This window comes from Centruroides vittatus, unplaced genomic scaffold, assembly GCF_030686945.1.
Source record: "Centruroides vittatus isolate TY-2023 unplaced genomic scaffold, ASM3068694v2 contig_1078, whole genome shotgun sequence".
NCBI lineage: Eukaryota > Metazoa > Arthropoda > Arachnida > Scorpiones > Buthidae > Centruroides > Centruroides vittatus.
The window spans coordinates 1,127,921-1,147,899 of NW_027120693.1; the positions used below are offsets into that span (position 1 = coordinate 1,127,921).

At 31.0% G+C, this 19,979-nt stretch overlaps 1 protein-coding gene across 1 annotated transcript in view; it reads right to left on the minus strand.

The window, feature by feature from the left end:
* The window catches only part of LOC136974243 (eukaryotic translation initiation factor 1A, X-chromosomal-like), a 30,214-nt gene extending 12,419 nt beyond the window's left edge, over positions 1-17,795 (minus strand). Inside the window, 4 exon segments of the mRNA XM_067269080.1 lie at positions 2,232-2,318; positions 2,320-2,336; positions 10,735-10,818; positions 17,637-17,795. Of these exon segments, the coding sequence (XP_067125181.1) occupies positions 2,232-2,318; positions 2,320-2,336; positions 10,735-10,818; positions 17,637-17,652 (204 nt within the window). The 5' untranslated portion in view covers positions 17,653-17,795.
* Between the last annotated feature and the right edge of the window lie 2,184 nt (positions 17,796-19,979).

The following is a 19,979-nucleotide window of genomic DNA, read 5'->3' on the forward strand; positions in this document are numbered from 1 at the left end:
CCGACGTAAGTCGAGGTATACCTGTACTGGTTATAATGCATTGGTTGATTGCTAGATGTTAAAGATGGCAAAGGTGTTAGCTTGTTGTTTTGATGGAATTAATTGAAAAAAATCTTTAAAGTCTGAAAAATGAAATATTAAGACATTAACTATACAATATCAGCAAATAAGAAAGCACAGATGATGTCAGGCCTTTTTCGTAAGTGGATAAAAACAGAAAAACTATTCTTTTTATCAACAATTGCAGTCCATATTCAATAATTCCCATTCTGAAAGTTATAACAGTTCAATTCTTACCATCAAATACTTCAACTTTTAGAATGAGAAATTTCTTAAATCTTTAAATTACAATACATACATAAAGCTTATCATATGAAAGATATTACATGTTATTGAAGATGGATCATGTATGGAGTGAGATAATTTGTAATAAAGTCCTACAGAGCACTGCAAATTGTTTTAAAGATGTAAAAATTTGTTGCCGATTCAAACGAATAAGAATTTCCATCTGAATCCGTCCACTATATTGAAGAAGATTGGGTCAGTCTCATTACAGCAGAGAATGATAAAAAAAGTGTAATTTAAAAATCATGTTGACACCAACAATGACCAGTTGTCAGAAAACACTTATCTGAAGGCAACATCATTGCTCAAGTAAAGAAACAAGAGATAAAAATGAGGAAAAAATAAATCTGGGGACAAATACCCTGTTCCCCTATGTGCAGGAGAGTGAGAAAAGCACTCATGCTTTTAAGAAACTTTTTAGAAACCTTATTATTCATAAAACAAGATGCTATCGAGGCAGTCAACGCATCAAAAATATTGTTGATCAAGAAGCAATGGACTATAGACAATGCATGCATGCAACACACTTTTTCTCTAATAGTGTCAATGTTTTGTTACTTTGTACATACACAAATCTAAATAATAATAAAATATATGTATTTAATCCTAATTATACTGTGATATTTATGATCACATTAGCTGTAACTTAAAATTCCATTGGAAGGGATAGAAAAAATTTTCAAGTTATCAAGAGTCTATATATAGTAGTATATATGTTATGGACAAAGTGATTAATGCGGGCATTATGAATAATGACCAGCATTGTAATAAATTTCAATAATTTATCAAATTGACCAGTCATTATGAATACTGCTATCATCTAGTCGGGCAAAGTGATGATAATACGTTGAGGAGTGATCATCCGACATACGCTAGCCAATCAGCACTCGCGTTGAGTTGCACGTGCATATTGCATTTAGTACCGAATTTGGCGGCAGTCGTGATTGTTTGTGCTCTTGATGGATTCCCCCTGGAAAGGAGCTGCCGACAGGCTGCCAATTGTTTAACGTCACTAGATATTTATTCACGATAGTTCTTGAACACACGTATCAATAACTAGTATGTATCAATATCTAGTGATGTTAAACAATCAGCAGCCTGCCGACAGCTCCCCTCCGGGAAAAATCTGTCGGGAGCACAGACAGTTGCGACCACTGCACGATGGTGCACATGGTAAAATTTTACCATTTAATTAATATAGTTAATAGTACTTAGTTTTAAAGGATTACTTTTTAAAATACTTTGAAATAATTCATAGAAAATAAATATTTCTAAATGAAATAAGTGGAGTTTTTTTTAATGAAATTAAAATGTCACACAATTTAAAATTCGGTACTAAACGCGATACAATCGACACACTGGCCAGCATATGTTGGACGATCACTCCTCAACATATCATCACTTTGCCCAACTAGATGATAGCAGTATTCATAATGACCGGTCAATTTGATAAATTAATCAATACTTATCACACTGCGCACCCTTTCTTGTCATTATGAATAATGCCCGATTAATCACTTTGTCCATAACATATATATTTAACAATTTTTTGTTCAGTGGCTGTAGAATGTGGGGATTGCCGTTCTAGAAACTCTACTGAATTTTAGCTGGATCTTTCATGAATTAGAGGAGAACCAATTATGTCTTCCAAGTTAGATGTTTATCACTAAATCAGATATCTAACTTCAATTACTTATAGAATAAATTATGTTAATCCCCATCTCACTGTTCTTGTTCAATATTCTAGATTACATTGCACACAATCTATCCATAGTACTAAAACATTGAGATAAATATTATTATAAATACCAAAGTCTCAACTGTAAATCCCCAGTCTTAAGGGGTTTAATTAAAATACACGAAATCAAAATTTAAATAGAAATTACCTTTTTTCTCAGCTTCCCTCTGATATGACATAATCGCTTTGTTCCGTCAAAACACATTGCTTCTAATCTACCATTACCAAGCATTTTTCACCACCTGGGCATATTCTACAAATTAAAAAATTATATATATTAATTATAAAAGTAATATTATATAAAATAAATTGTAATTAAACTCAATATCTTTCAAGAATTATTACGTAAGCAAAAATTATAAATTTACCATCGAAAATTTTACACATAAATGATGATCATCGTTTGAAAATTTCATATTTTTTTTGTTTTGAATTTTAAAGGAAAGAAAGGAACTTAAAAAATAATCCTAGAAGCAATTTTTTTCCCTAAAAAAGTGTAGAAAACAGGTGGGAGGAGAATGTATCTAAATTTAGAGACGATTGGAGTAGGTGGAATAACATCAGATTTGCACTGACAAAAAAGAATGGAGGAGGTAAATGCGGCTTGGCAAAAAAGGTAAAGAAGATAGAGAGAGACAATTTAAAGATTTATTGATCGTATTAACAACTCCATAAAAACTTAAATATCTTAAATTATTTCATAATAATTATAAATATTTAAAACTGATGAAATAAATCACAGATAAACATACATTAAGATTTAATGTTAAAGAAAATTACGAAGACAAAACTGATTTTTATAAGAGTCTCCTTCGCAACTTTCTCAACAGAAAACCAGTCGAACAAAATCCTAGCGTAAACATTTTAATCAATTAAAAAAATAATAACAATAAAAATTTTTTAGTTAATTTAATGCTTAACTGAGAATAATATTAAACTTTAAACTCTTTGTCGTAAGAAACAATTCCATTTTTTAATAAAATTTTGAAACAGAAGACATGTAATAAAGTTTTAAAAGTCAAAACAAAGTTTATTCCGATTAAAGATTTTCAAGATCGACGAATAAGAAGTCACGAATCCCAAGAGTGATGTTGAAATTAATGACGGCAAGCTGGTATCGTTGCAAAATAAGCACCGTATTCGTGTATCATTTGTTTGCAGAAGCCGACAGACTATACGAGTGCTCTGAATATCATTTCTGAGGTGTTCATTAAAAGATATATTAGTTAATAAAAATACTATATTGAAATGGTAAGAATGGTAAATGACTATAGTAAATAAATCATAACAAGCTATGTAACATAGTAAAGCATACATTTTAGTAAAATAAAGCAAGTGATCACTAAGGAAGAGATGAAAACCTTCCACAGTCAAAGCTGTTGATACTATAAACTTGGTACAATATAACTAACATTTATTTTAATAGTAATTGCTATTAAAATTTATATTCTATTATTAAAAAGTTCTTGATGCAATGAACTAGTATTATAAATTCAATGTTTGTTTCTTCAATAACCTTTGCTGTCTGTCTATAATGAATCAGTAAAGGTTTTAGAACATCTAGTCGGGTTTCATTTTCATTTCGGGAAGTTTTATATATACGGCAAGATCCCGCTTAATGCGGAGGATGTGTTCCTAGACGACAAAGCGCTAAACGAAAGTGTTAAACGAGGTTATTTTAACATAGACTAAATAGGGAAAGGAGAACACGTGACCAAAAATAAACAGATTTTACTTTAACTTATTTTTTTATATTAATTTGCATAATAATATATGTTAAATAACACAAACATATGCGCACAGAAATGTGAAGTTCATTTTTTGTGATGAAGGTCCTGGCTTTTCTGAAATTCTTGTGTTTTTTGCAATAAAGTCGTGTACTTTCGTTTGTTGCTTTTTTCCTTTCCTTGAGCAAATGTCAGTAGCAGAAGATTGCATCCAAAGTGCCTCATCTTGCTTTTGCACTCCTTTCAAAATCTGGATCATTTGCTACAATTTGATCAACGATTTTGGTTATCGTTACCAAACTTTTACTAAGGAAACCTGTAGTAAGTTCTTTTAGGTTCTTCATTTTCAGAATCACTATTTTCCAGTTCTACACGAATTCCTTGTTCTGCCGGTTCTTGAAGGTCGTCGTTGGTAAGTCTCTTACCAGAGCCTGCAGTAACTCCTCAATATCTTGCTCGGCTACATCTCCTAGTCCTGCCATATCAATTAGGTTGACAATTTGGACAATCTAACAATATAGCAATAGGTTCTTCTCCTTAAGAATCCTTGGATATCTTCAGCCAGACCTTCTTCCACACTTTGTTCGTGCATTTATCAGTTAATTAAGCAAAGTCAATATTTCTTATGGCATCCATTATGTTATATTTTTTCCAAAATTGCACAAAACGAACATAGATTTAAGGAAAGTACAGCACTATGACGAATTGCCATCTTTTGCCGATTGGTTCGTGTTTAGGAATAATCATGTTATATACGAATCAATGAAATGCCACAATAATTTGAATCAGCATAAATTTTGAGCTTTTTTTTTTAAGGCTTCGAGCAGACTGCATTATATCGAATCAGCATTAAGCAAGGTCTTACTGTATATAAAAGTCTTCATTAGTTTTCTGAATTTGAATCTACAGCAAGTCCTCATAAATCACATTAAAATGCTAACAGACAGATCGCATTCTCACAATGATGGCAATAAAACTACAGAACAAGAAGGGTAGTAGAATGCATTTTTCACACTTCAATAATTTTATCAACATAGCTATTTAACACTTTTGGTTCAATATCCATCCATACATATATAAATTATTTTTACTTAATCATTTACTTAGATTTGATTATTTTAAGTAACTTTAGTTTCATATAATGCAAAAAATGTTGGGAAAAGTTTTAATCTTTTTCAATTAATTTATGGTACATAAAACAATTTGTGAGAATGCAGGTGAGGAGCCGAGACCAAGGCTCGAATCCCCTAAGTCTGGCATCGAAACGGTTAGTCCCGCTTACTCGGTCGGCAGATGGCTTTAAAATAGGAGGGTCTTGTGATGCGAGTGAGGGAGGCGCAAATACGATTGATCAGAGTCTGTGTCTATTTTAAAGTGGTATCACTCAGTCTCAATTTAACAAATAACAAGCATTTAATAAACTAAGCAAAACAAAGGATAAATACAACTGGCATAAACATGTCATCTAGGTCGATGGCCTAACTAAGTACACCTCTAATTTCCGAGAGAGAGAGTTTACAATGGAATATACAATAATACTTCTGGCGGCTTGACAGATGTCTTCCTTAGTATGTGAGGCTTGCTTTTGGAGTGGATTGGATACAGAAGTGGGTTAAGAGACGAACGATGGATAAAGCTAAAATTTGCGCTTCTTGTGGCAGAGTCTGCACCGGCTTCTATGGGCATTGTTCTACGACAGCCGCCGTTCTATGACAGTTCTTTGATCTCTGGCAGTCCACACTGAGACCCACAATTTCTGCCCTTTTTATTTTAACTTCTCTCCAATTGGGCGTCCAGATTTGTATCATCTCACAGGATACGTGGATGTTTGACAAAAATTGTGATAACATCTCGCCAAAGGAAGCTTTATTTCCCTTTTCTCACAAAATTGGTGAAAACGTGTTGTTTTTAACACCAGTTTAATACTTTAATTTTTGTTTTCTTATTAAATAAAATTATTCCATCTTCAGACTCTCACAAATTTATATGGTAAAAATACACAATTTTATATAAACACTATAAACTAAAAAAAAAGTTAGTCAATTGTTCTTATCTTATAGCATCTTTACAAAAAAAGGCATAAAATCCCAGATCCCCAGAGAAAATCATAGTAAATGATGGCAGGACTGAAAGTGTTAACATCACTTTAATAATAAAAAACTTCAATGATGGGCAAGTCTAACCTTATCAATTGCATAACCTGACTGAGAGCATTACAAATAAATAAATAAATTGCCAATAAACATATTAAACTATAAACTTTACACTAAATACAACACTATTAACTCTAAAATCTTCAGTTCTTACAAAATAATCTCTTCAAAGAAAGAAAAGTTTCATTCTGAAAAGAGTTATCACGCAGCAGGATCTATTAGAATGAAATAGTCATGTCTCACTGAATTTAAAGCCAGCCCTGATGATAAGACTATTACATTCTTATGGTTTTTACATCAGCTTGTTAATATAGTAATTATGATAGAATGGAAACATTGATAACTGTTTTATTCACATTATAATCAGAGTTTTTGGTATCGTAGACAGGGTAGTGGAGTCTGATTCTTGGAATCCAAGCCAGAAGCAATTTTGGGTGGAGTCCGAGTAAAATGTACAAACTTAATATGAAATCAAAAAATGCTATTTTAACTCTTTGTTTCAAGTATATAATTCTTGTTCTTAATATTATTTTTATGAGCAATACTAAATTTTCATTATTGCAATGTCATTAAATATAAGAAATAAAAAAAGGAGCCATAAATGTATAATGACTATTTTTTGTATATCTAATTCCACCTAAACCTTTCAATGGCCTTTTACTGTTTTTCTTTGCACCCTGCAGTATAAGTTATACTGACTGCAAGTCAATAAGAGTGAGGTGGCTACACAGGAGATACTTCAGGAAAATAACGAATTTTTTTAACAGCAATTTTTAACCTCCTGGTGACCCAGTAACCTTTTTATTTGTGAGTTTATTACTACAGTGGACACCACAGCACGATACATTTTAGGATATACAGGATACCAGGATACTACAAAAACTGAATTGTGACAATTGTAAATTCAGATTATGTCATGACTCATCCTAATCAAACTGCTGTACAGCAAATAATATGCTTGAAACTGCATCCTCTGCTGGAAGCACATTTGTTACATAATATTTCAATGATTAATGAATTTTCTGCATGAGATCTGTGCCTCGCACAGTTTCTTGCTCAAGTTTCCAGTACCGAAGGCATCAGTTATGTTCATCATAAGCAACAATAAGCTCAATTTGCTCACTTGTCCAAATAGTATTCAGGTCCCAGGGAGATAGATGGAAGCTTTTGCAGTATCACTCAAGCTAGATTGAGATATTGTATTGGACTACTGGTTGACTTAGTTATAATGTACAGTTAGATGCATTAAATTTTAAACAGTAAAAGGATGTGGATATATTCCATTTGTTTTGTAGGAGGAGATAAGTACACAGGTTACACAAAAGTAAGATAAAGGAATTTACAGTTTAAATTACTTTACAGGCAATACTGCATGAACTACTATAATTCATATTACAGTAATTCAGAAGCAGACCTTGGGTAAGGTCAAAAGCATTTGTTTGACGTTTTATTAAAGTTTTGTCGTCGGAAGTAAAAGGTTCTTTAGAGTTATTAGTCATTCCTTCATCTTACTTTTGCATAACCTGTATATAGTGCTGCTGCTAGAGGCATCTCACACTCAGACTCCTATTTTTTGAGTCTCTTATGAACTTGTGCAAATAAATCATAAAATCATATTTTTCAATCACTGTCAAAACTCCTTTAAATTGAGTTTGAATGGTACAAACATCTGGCACTATTGTATACAAGTTTATTCCTTGCTGGACAAGAAACTTACCACCAGGGCCATTTCACACATGCTTGATCATGCAATACCATAAATTCATATAAATATTAATTAATATATAATGTAAGCATTAATACTTGGACTATTGGAGTTCACAACTTTACTTTTTCAACATAATGTTTGGTTCCATTTTGTAATCTCATAATTCAAATCACACATTTAATTAGAAGCATCTTTTGGTGCCCCTTGATGACATGTAGGATGCACACCCTGCAAGCCCGCTTGTGGTAGCCTGCTGTATACTTAACTCCTCAATAAAGCAAATGGAACATACATCTTCTATGGTCTAAAATTTAATGCATATAACTGTACATATGCAAGCGATTCTATCTGCCGAGAGATTGTTCAAATGGCTTTCAATGCACCTTATACAACATATAAACTAGTATCATCCAGTCGGCAAACCAAGGATCAAAATCCTCCAACCTTCATAAATGACATTCATTATATCATTCTCTTAAAACACGACATTCATATGTCCCACCAAGCATTTAGAGAAAAGTGAAACTATAGCTACTACAACTATTAGGTTCAGTAATCTCCCCAGATTTTCTTTTGCCAGGTGTCCTAAGATGATTTTTCTGGCTGCCTTGCTGATAAACTTTATGAGAAGAATATACTATATACAGGTACTCCTCACTTTACGACCTATCTGCTTAACGACCACTATCTGCTTAAATCCCCTTTCTCAGCTTGAGTGTCGGTCAGTGGCAAATGGTGACATGCGCCCTAAGCGTACTATAATAGTCTTTTTATGAATAAATTTGAAGTTTGTCGCATAATTTGTATAATTTTACGATCCTATATTCCCGGCGCAAGCTCCTTGCTTATCGACCAATTCGCTTAACAACGTAGTCGTCGGAATGGAACTCCATCGTAAAGTGAGGAGTACCTGTACACAAAAGGTGTAAAACTTTTTCTTATTTCTTGAATGTAGTTCAATCTGAATTTTTAACATTAAAGTTTATCAGAACACATTTAAAATTTAAACAAATAAGAGTTCTTTTAAACAAAACATTTAACACCTCTATGTGAACATCCTTTAAAAATATTTTTACTAATGATTACAATTCAAAAACAATAGGACCATGGATTTCAAGCCATGATGTCAACATCATGGCTTAAAATCCATGGTCCTATTTTGTTGTCGATAACCTCGTTCAAGACAAAACAAGGTTATTTATACAAGAGAATTGAGTCCATCCAGCGAAATATAATTCTATACAGAACATCGAGAATTATGCTTAAATATAGGTTATAACAATTAACATTATTATAACATGGCACCAATTCCAGTATCTTACAAAAAATTTTTGACAGTGAGTTCAGTTTCATGCAATCACCATAATTATTGTCATCACACTAACAAAGTTAAACATAAATCTGACTTGTGACACAAAAGCCAATTTATGCATTTGATCGTTTTGTTTTGTATTTTTCTAACATTATGTTCATTTCATGGATGTTATTTACTCCATTTTGCTGATTAATGTGACAACTAAATTACAATAAAAATGTATATTATTGTACAATATCTGCATAACTGTTATCCACATATTCCAATTACCATTACCTAAAGATATCTCTAAATAATGGTGTACATTTTCAAAGTCTGTTTTCTTGGAATCCATCAAAATACTCTTACGTCTCTTGAATTATTTCACAACGTATCTAGATCCAACTGCTCGTTACATTTTAGTAAACATTGCTTGAGTAATTATATTTGTAACAGTCATAAGCTTGAATACAGAGGTCAAGAGAATCAATCTTAATTATTTTCTAACGTAAGAAAGCTAAAATCTAATTACGAATCAGCATATTTCAAAGAAGTTGATTCTTAATTATTCCCAATTCGCATTAATTAATAATAAGATTGTATAATCAAATGGTTGAAACTTTTCAACACGACTTTCCACGAATTTTTATAAAAGGGTGATTAATAAAGAGTCAAAATTCCAAAAGTAAAAAAAGGTAATAAAATTTACATTTTTAATTTTCTCAATATCTTTTATTTTATAAAATTAAAGGATTAAAAATTAAATTAAAAACTTTTAATAGATCTGGAAATTTTCCAAAACGCCATTTCAAAATTGGGTAATGTTGAAACAGTGGCGTAGCAAACATAACCGGCGCCCGGGGCAAGACACTTTATAGGCGTCCCCCCTGTTCATAAAGCCAACTCTTGCCCTGCTCTGCCTAATGGCATTATGGGGTTAAAGAGACTATGTCTTAATCCTGGGCCTTGGTCTCTCACCCGAAGGTAGTCATTGACATCTTTTCTTTTTAGTTGGGCCACTGAGAACTTCTCCTCGGCTCCCATCCATCCTCTTAGGCCCAACTCACTAACTTTAGCATAACTTTTATTTAATATGCAGCCTATACTGCATTTTATCTTTGCTCTCGGAGACCACTTGGGTGCCCTTCTGCGAGTGGCACTTGGGGCACGATAGACCCCCTTGCACCCCCTCGCTATGCCACTGTGTTGAAAGATGAAGACCAAGATGTTTCTTTACGTTCCAGGAAAATTAATTAAACACGGGATATCTGCTCATCAGATTCTGTTGTTACGGCAACGTATAGAAAAGCATTGCTATTTTCGGGATACCAGAAAATATATTTAAGACAAAATGTTTTCAATTTAATTTAGGCCACCATCTGTAGATGTAATGAAACTCATCTCTATATTATGGTGGCATATTTGTTACATTTTCAGATATATATCCCGTAATGCTGGGAAAACATTTAAAGTAGCTTGAATTTCAAACAATCTTATTGAAAATAATAAATCTATAAATGCAGATCAAAACATGCTTTCGAATTAATACTGCAATAAATATTCTTTCGGTACTATTATACATTATTTCTTCACTTGAATATGAATAGCGTGTGTAAAATTAATTACTTTGATAAGGAACTAGGCTAGAGTGTAACAAACTTAAAATAAACTTTCGTATTACAGAAAACTAATTTATTCTCATAAATTATTTATTCATATAGTTTTTATACGTTACGTGGAAATTTAATTGAGCAGAAAACGATCTTTACCTTGTCCGTCCTCCTTAAATACCAATTCTCTTTTCTCCGTTTCGTTTTCGTTCTTTCCTCTTCGTCTATTTTTTCCTCCCTTTCCTATAATAAACGGAAATTATAACGTAAATTTTAAATTTAAGAAAAACTAAAAAATTTATCAGTTTGCTTGTTGACATTCTACAGTTTTTAATGTAATGTATCTTGTAACGAGCAGATACATAACTTATACCTTATCAAGTTTGAAGATTATCGTACCGAAACGTCAAAAGAAAATCTTAAAACACATGCTATTTTCCATATAAGTAAATGTAAATAAACGGAAAAATTATTTGCTTAATATCATTCAATTTATTTTTTAAATCTGCCATTTATTTTGTTTACAAAAAACTTAATTTTGCAAATTTTGATGACAGACTCATATTTTAAAAAGTAATTTTATAGAAAGTATTATCTATTTTGTAAAAAAAATTGCAATATTCATTTAACGTAATAAATCTGTTTTATTAGCTTGAATCATTATTCAAAATTACATATGCATATTTAATGATACAGCATTTTCCCTAAACAGGTTTGTAGCGCAATAATGCAATGTAGACCATTAAAACATCGAAAATGTTCGCACGTATTTGATGCTTTGATTTCTTAAATTGTTTTTTTTTTTTAGAAATGGATGATGTCTTATGGAACATTTTCTTTCAAAAGTTATTTATTCAGCATTAAACATTAATTGTAGAATATAAATCAGCTCATTAGATGATGAAATTCTTTGATCTTGTTGCATCATGAATCAATTCAAATAGATTCACCAAATAATTTATAATAAAGTAATGCAAAGTACTTTGGCCTTCTACTTCCGATAGTATTTGAATAAGAACCAGCGGTTCCTAAAGAACCATATAGGAACTAGCATTAACAGATTAGATTAAATAAAATACATCACAGAATCATAAAATAAACTCGGTATGTGCTCTACTGATGGAAAATATGGACTAATGTTTTTGATCATTACACTGGATGTATGGTAAAACGGTTAATGTTACTTAGGTAGCCAAGATGGCGGCTCGTCTCTAATTCCAGCAAGGAAACAGTGGGATGCACGATTCTAACCTAACCTAACCTATTCTAATAATTTGGTTGCTAATAATTATGGTAATTTATTAGAATAGATTAGGTTAGGTTAGAACGTGCGTCCCACTGTTTCCTTGCTGGAATTAGAGACAAACCGCCATCTTGGCTACCTAAGGTAACATTAACCGGTAAAATTGAAGTATTCTAAATTACAATTGAATATGGCAAAGATGCTAACTACCTGAAGTATACAAAATTTCAATAGTGGACAACAGATTTAATTATAATTTACAATACATCAGTTTCATCCATTCACTTAACAAAATGACTCGCAGGGCATAAATACAATATTAACAATAGAAAACATTCCACCACACTATTCATTTATGTTTCAGAAGAGGATGTCCATGCTGACCTTGGAAATGATTCCCTAATCTAGAGAACACAACATCACGGCCATTAAACTGGAGATTTACAAGTCCAAATTCAAAGGGAAAAGCATTAACTTCAAGGATGAAAGATGTTTATCCTTTACATGGAAATCATGATTCAAGAGACCATCATCCATCCAGTGCCAATATATTAAAATCTCTTACTGCAAAACGAAGTTAAAAATAATGCTTAATTATTATTATTACTTTTATGTTAATTTTACCATATTTTACATAGCCCTTCTATTAATTTAATATTTTAGATGCAACACACCCATTTTAAACTTTAAAATGCATTCAAAAAAATTAAATATTTGAGACATCTGAAACAGAGTTCCATATGCATTTCACTTCGAAAATATAGGACCCGAGGAAGATCCAGTGTAATGATCAAAAACATTAGTCCATATTTTCCATTGAAAATTTTTGTTTTCTATTTATTTGCAAGCTTCAAGTTAACAATTTTGCAGTTAAAAAAGCAGCAAATTATTATGCTTGACCATTTTTGAGCTTGTGCACTAGCCCACGTTTGTCGAAATGAACTCGCATACAATTTTTATAAATTTGAATGAAGGAGTATGACTTGTGCATTAGCACAAGCTTTCACAAAAGCTACATCCTATCTAAATCTTACAAATATACAGCACAAGTTTTGCAAATGTTAAGATTTCAATTAGAAAGTATACATATATAATGTTATAAAAAATAAATTTTAATTAAGAACCAATTCATCATTTTTCCTGGTTATATCAATGTATATACACTTCACAGAGCAGTAATCTGTTGTATAGAATCAAACTAGAACTTACAATTATTAATTTAGATAAGAGATGGCATCTAATGTCTACCTCTAGTACCGAATTACTTAGTTTCTAATTGTTAATTATAGCATAATAATTGACCGATTAATTACAGAGAGTTTGGATTAGTATCAATATATGGGCATTGGGATGTTGATATATATATACAATGCTGGATAAAGCAATAGCCAACTAAGTGCCATAGTAGAGAAGTACAAGGTGGTTATAATTAAAGTTGCCCTACTTGGACCTGTCTAGAGCCTGTTCTCGTGGATGTATTTTGATGAAACTTGGTATATACGTTAAATGGACTATGGGGAAATGGAAAATGCAAAATAAATATTTATTCGAATTTTTACCACTAGGTGAAAAAATGACACACGAAGAACAAGAAACAAAATGGAAACATGCAAAAGGTTTTTGTTCACAACATTTGTTCAATGTGCAATCCATTTGCATCAATTACATGTTCAAAACGCCTTACAATGCATACAGCAACTTTAATTATAATCACCCTGAATATAGGTTGCAGAAATAGTTGTTGTCCCCAGAGGGTGCCATAAGTAACCATGAATGGTTTTATCTAAATTTAAATCCATCTGGAAGCAAAGACTTGCTTGGGGTTTGGGATGGTGTAACTGGCAAGTGCACTGCATGGTAAGTGGAGGTTGTAGGTTCAAGTCCCGCTCTGGGCTAGTTCTTTTCTCCCAAAATGTTCTAAATTATTTAATAAATTAATTTAGATAAGAGATGGCCCCTAACATCTACCTCTAGTATCAAATTAAATTAGTTTCTAATTATTAATTATAGCATAATAACCTGATTAAGTATGGCAAAAGCTTGGATTAGTATCAATACATCAGGCTTTAGGATGTTGATATATATACAAATAAACAATCATTAAATCTGATAATATTACACCATTACATCACCAACTGCTGTAAATAATCGAGCTATAAACGATTAAAGATTATAAATAAATTTGGCACTTCAGGTAGGCGTTAGGCAACATCTCTTATTAAAATTAATAATTATAATAATTTAAATAAATTTAGATTAAACTGGAAGAAAAGAATTGGCCCGAAGCGGGACTCGAACCTGCAACTCCCGCTTACCGTGCGGTCGCGTTGCCAGTTATGCAACCAGGACCTTCGGTCCGATCTCCTCTTCCAGCATATATAAGCCAAAGCTGTATCCATTGACGGCTATTATGGCATAACCATTGACTTTATAATCTTTAATTGCTTATAGCCCGATTATTTATGGCAGTTGATGATGTAATGTTGATATATATACAAACTAGAGTGCACTCTTGCTAATCCAACCTAATTTTATTCACTTTTTTTTCTAAATGTTCCAACTAAAAGCAAAACAAAAAAAAACTATGATATAATGCTATTTTTCAACTTTTCAATTACCTTTCTCCATCTTAATGTTCTGTAATGTTGCTGCATATACCCATCCCCAAAATTACTTAATCCTTATCCTCGATCATTTCTCCTTTTTATTCTAAGGAATAACACGTGGAATGAGTTACTTAATGTTACATTATTTTATTACTTACGTACAACACATACAAAGCAGTGACGTAAACAGTAGAGTTTTCTATTCAATGCTTTGGAAACAAAAATGAATCATTCTGTTATCCAAGGGCTGAAATCCTAATGTTAAAATTTTTGTAAACATCCCACCCCCTTATATATTTCTACTAATCCAAACAATCCTTCTACATTATAATACGGAATTTCATTATCTTCATTAAATACGAAAGTATAATAATGTAAATCATATATAATAAAAAGTTGACACTATATAAAATACAGTAAAGTATTTTATTAAATATCAATAATAATAATAATATATATTGTCTTTTTCTTTTCTTCAAAAACTTGAATTTGATAATTATTTATTACTTTATCTCTACTCATTAATGCCAAAATTTCCATTATAGCTGCCACAAACTTCAAACTATTATTACTAAACAGTAAAGTCCACTTTTCTATTTAGAAAGTGAAGTAGATTCATGGTAATATAAACTAATATTTTAAATTTATACTTCATTCTTAATCGATTAATATAGTTCATTTATTGAATGGTTCGTAAACTAATTATAGATTAGCTTTGATCCTCCAAAGTCTCTGTTACTATTGGCTTATAAACTAAGTCTGAATGGTTCGGATAACTGTAGATCCCATCAATTTTTGGAGAAGAAACCAACACTAACAAGCAGAAAGAAATATAATTAATTATACGTAGAAACAAACTAGTCAACGATACTTTAGCTAATGACAAAGCAAACGTTGCAACCCGAGAGCAGACAAATTATTGCGACTATCAATTCTTATTAAATAAAAGTATTTTATTAAAATTATATGCTAATAATAATAATAATATTAATAAACTGAAGGGTTATAAAAGCTTATATTTAAACTTTAAGAAATTATTTTATTTTAAATTATAGTACATAGAATGAATTACTTTATCATTAAGTAACAAAAAAAAACAAAAAACAATTAAGAACTCTCTTAACAATATTCTAAATACTGCTAACTTCTGAGATTCTAAATTACATTAGAATAAATTGTTATTTGCGTTTCTGTATTAAATCAATGCTTAGAGAGTGATGTCGAACGTCATTTCTTTCTCTTGCGGAGTTTAATCGACGTCTCTCTTTAATCATATTGTTAACAGCTTTAATCATCTAAATGTGTACGAAGATTATTAAAACAAATTCACCCGTTTTAATAAGTAATAGAAATACTGTACTTTCTAAAACAAAGATGGTACGTAAGGCTGTGGAATATAAAACTAAACACTTCAATATAATTAAGCATTCTTCAAAACTTTACTTACAAATTGTATATTTTAAAATATAAATGCATATCCAGTTTTAATATAGACTAAATTGCTATGTTCTTTTCGGTCAAAAATCTTTTAGTTTCAACGTGCGATTCTTTGTGGCTAGTTCTAATTCTCAAACAACACGAAAGAAATAATCATTTTTACTTAGTCGCCTTCTCGTCCAATGCTTCTGCAGCAAGGAAACCAGATTTAATCTCAATGCTAATCATCAAATTGTCATTGAGAATTTTACTCACTAATTGTTTAAAAAAATTTTTAATGTTTCTTAAAATAAAACAATCTTTCCTAAATTGAAGAAGAATAAATAAGAATTTAATTAATTATATTACGTACATAGTGTCTTTAGCATCTTTATTAATGTGGGGGAATTACATACTAAAATTTCCACCAGAATAAAAGATAAAACAGTTAAAATATTCTTTCATATATTCTTATATCACATATCATGTAGAAATTCCTTTCTGCTTCAAAATTATTTTTCAAGAAACGAATTTGATCGGCTATCACTTATAAACCCCACTGTTAATTTTTTACAAACTTATTTCTCAAATTTTTCTATATATTTCTGCCATTACAAGTAAGCATGTAACAAATTAACACCAAAATACATAGAAGTTACTTGTAAGTACTCTACATGCACAGGAACGACCCAAACGCTATCCAGTGGGCAGCCTTAGGGGTGACAAGCAGAGCAATCGTCTGGGGCCTTGCGCAACAACTCGAGTAGAAAAAAGCTGATATTTAAAACTTCTTATTTTATTCGTAGCTATTAGTTATAAGCCGCAAACATCATTTTTAAATCCCTGCATATATCTTTCAAGGCATTTATGTACCTTAGTTTATCATCATTAATAATTTGTCGTCTTTATGATTGTTAACTTTTATAAATCTTCTACTATAATATTTTAAAACTCTAAATTTTATTTATTTATAACTTTTGCATTTCTCATCAATCATCAGAAATATCTATTTTCAATTCACATACTTTGCACAAAGGACAAGGGCCTCGCAGCGATTAAGGCCACTGCCGACGCTACCCCCGCGGCTCCGAACGAGGTGGTCGAGATCTCGAGCCGCAGACGACCTTTCTGAGGCCACGGGACACCGCAGACTTTTCGTTACTATTTGCAGCCGATAAATGTATCAAATAAAACACCGAATTGTTTACAAATATGGTAACATTTTGTAGTAAATTAAAATCTTTCTTTTTGTGGAAATACTCAAGGCAGGCTTGTGGAACACTGTTAAGAACCACTGTTGTAGACCCATAAGAGTATATCTCTTAGACCTCTTCGGGAGTCTAAAATTTGGGGGTCCAAATCCCTCATTCAGAACTGCAATTTTACTTACGCCAATCGGGTACCTTATGCATTACCTGCATAGGAATTTCTACATAATACACAGACATTTTGCAACACGTAGAAATAAATATATTACACAATTTCGCTTCATTCAATCTGAATGTAGTCACCTCCAATCGTCGAGGAAAATAATAATTATTATAAACACTTTGTAAAATAAACTATTATTTAATTATAAAGCTTATAACCCCGCCATACGCTCGTAAGTAACGGTATATTAAATTATAAACGGTATAATAAGTAATAAATGGAAACATCATCGCCCATTGACCCTACCTATATACAACGTTACAAGATTTCACCATTGTTTCGCGGCAAAACGTCGTAATTCTACCAAATTACTCAATTTCTGCCAAACTGTACCGAAATTCCGTTTAATTAACACGAAATCTCACCTTTATTTTTCGGCATGGTCGTTCGGAATCGAAGAAATTAGCAAAAATCCACGAGATTATCGAAGCATGGAATGCAATGTGGAACAACAGTGAACGAGTTCACCGAGAAGAAGCGCCACCTGAGATTTTTGTGGTTTTTTTTTTATTTTATTATTATTATTTTTTTATTTTTAAATTTTAAATAAAAGCACATAAACGCTTTTATATTGGCGCGTGTATAATTTTCCATATCGCAATTTTGCATTAATTAAATTTTAATGTATTAATCACGTTTAATCCGATGACTAACAAACAAATTTGTAACCGGAAGGAATATTCATACTTTGATATTTTAGCAATTATTGAAGTCGGCGGTGCTCTCTTCGAATTAATTAATTACGTGGAAGCAGGAGCGAAAATTGAAACGTTGTTTAATTAGAATTTTTGGCTTACTCGAACTTGACATCAGCATTTTTCTTAAAAAACGCTTCCGAAATTAACCGCCATCTTTTCAAACGCTCATTTGAAGAGGCGTTTCTTGTAATTTTAATAAAGAGAAAAGACGGCGCATAATAAACGAATTAAATGGTTTTTTCCCTCTTTAATTGACGCTATTTTTAAATTTTAAAAATGTTAAGATTAATCCTTCTGTCTTCGCTATGTACGGCTTACTTAATTTATATAAATATGTATTTAGAAATTTAATTAAATATTTTTAATTGATTGATGCGATTGATCATTTTTACTTTAAATCGGCCTTTGCCAAACTTTATAAAATGCCCAGCGAACTTTGTTTTATCTTCGGGAATCTAAATCGGAGGAAGAAGATCGGATAATCTTAAATCATTACAAAAATAAAATATATTATAAGCATTTCGTTGTATTACTTTAAAGCTTGTAAAATAAGATAATTGGCATAAAACATAAGAAAAAATAGCATAATTTATGTGAGGAGTTTTATAATGAAGCTTCATACAGAGTTTGTTGAAGAGCGCTTCGCAAAAAGAGGCTTTACATTCGCTCTCTCTATAAGAAATTCAATGAAATAACTTAAATAATTTATTATCTTCGAAGCTCTTTCAAATGCTTCAATATTCACTCACAATAATTTAAAAATAGTTCATACATCGCGTGAAGCGCCCTCAAGTTAAAACATGGTAAATACGTATGGTAAAGGGCAAAAAATTAGTATATTTTACCGTAATTTTATAATCTGGAATGGATTATACCATCACATATACATCTTGGCCCTACTTTTATGACGTAATCTTCATTGATAACCATCGTTGAGAACCGTCGTAAATCGAACCCCGATATCCCGTAGATTTATACCTCATAAATTGAAATTATGAGGTATAAATCTGAGTATAAAAAGTATGAGTATAAAAAATATGAAATTATATATTAATTCTCCAGGAATTAATTTATTAACAACATAACGTAATACAGAAGTGTTTATCTCAAAATATTCTTAATTATAGTTTCTCAAATTATCATAATAAAAATAAATTACGCATTCATAAAACAGCGGTTATAAAGCGAGCGGTCGTAAAGCGGAATTAATTCTATATAACGCTCCAATTAATTTCATTTATGAATATTTAATATCAAATATCTTTTAAATTAGAAAAGAACGTTTGGTAAAACAAGAAAAAGCCAAAATAATTTAGTTATTTGCATATTAAGTGCGTTCAAATAAATTTTATAAAGAGTTTTGTGTTCCGGACCGACTTCAATCCCGGATTCTCACTGTAGAAAATCGATTATATCTTAATTAAAATAAAATTTAATAATATATTATAATTTTTAAATTGTTATTTTGTTATTAAAAGCGTCTAAAGTCGAGTAAAATTATCATAAAAATTGATTATTTCTGTTAAATTTTGATAGTTTTATATCATTAAACAGTATCCGTGTTCGCTTCGTTCATAAAATGTACATTTTTACGTCAATCTGACGTCATCAATTCTGTTTTACGACCAAGAAATTTTAAAAAATGATGTTAAATTGACGTAAAATTGTGCAGTTTCTAACGAGACGAAGATTTTAAAAATACTTAAAATATCTAATGTTTATCTTAAAGAACGTGAGGCATAAAATTAATTAATTTTTATTAATGATTTTGTTAATTTTTTACTTCGAACGTTACCGGATGTTATTTCATCAATACATATTTTTTTCATTCGATAATGATTTTTAAAATTAAATTAAAATATATTAATTTTATTTTTTTAAATATCGAGTTAATTAAAATTAATACTTATAATTAAATCGATAAAATATTTTAAAAAATATAATTTTATTCATGGCGATCGTGCTGCTATCTGGTGGCGAAATATATAAAGTTTTAATTTAGAAAATAAA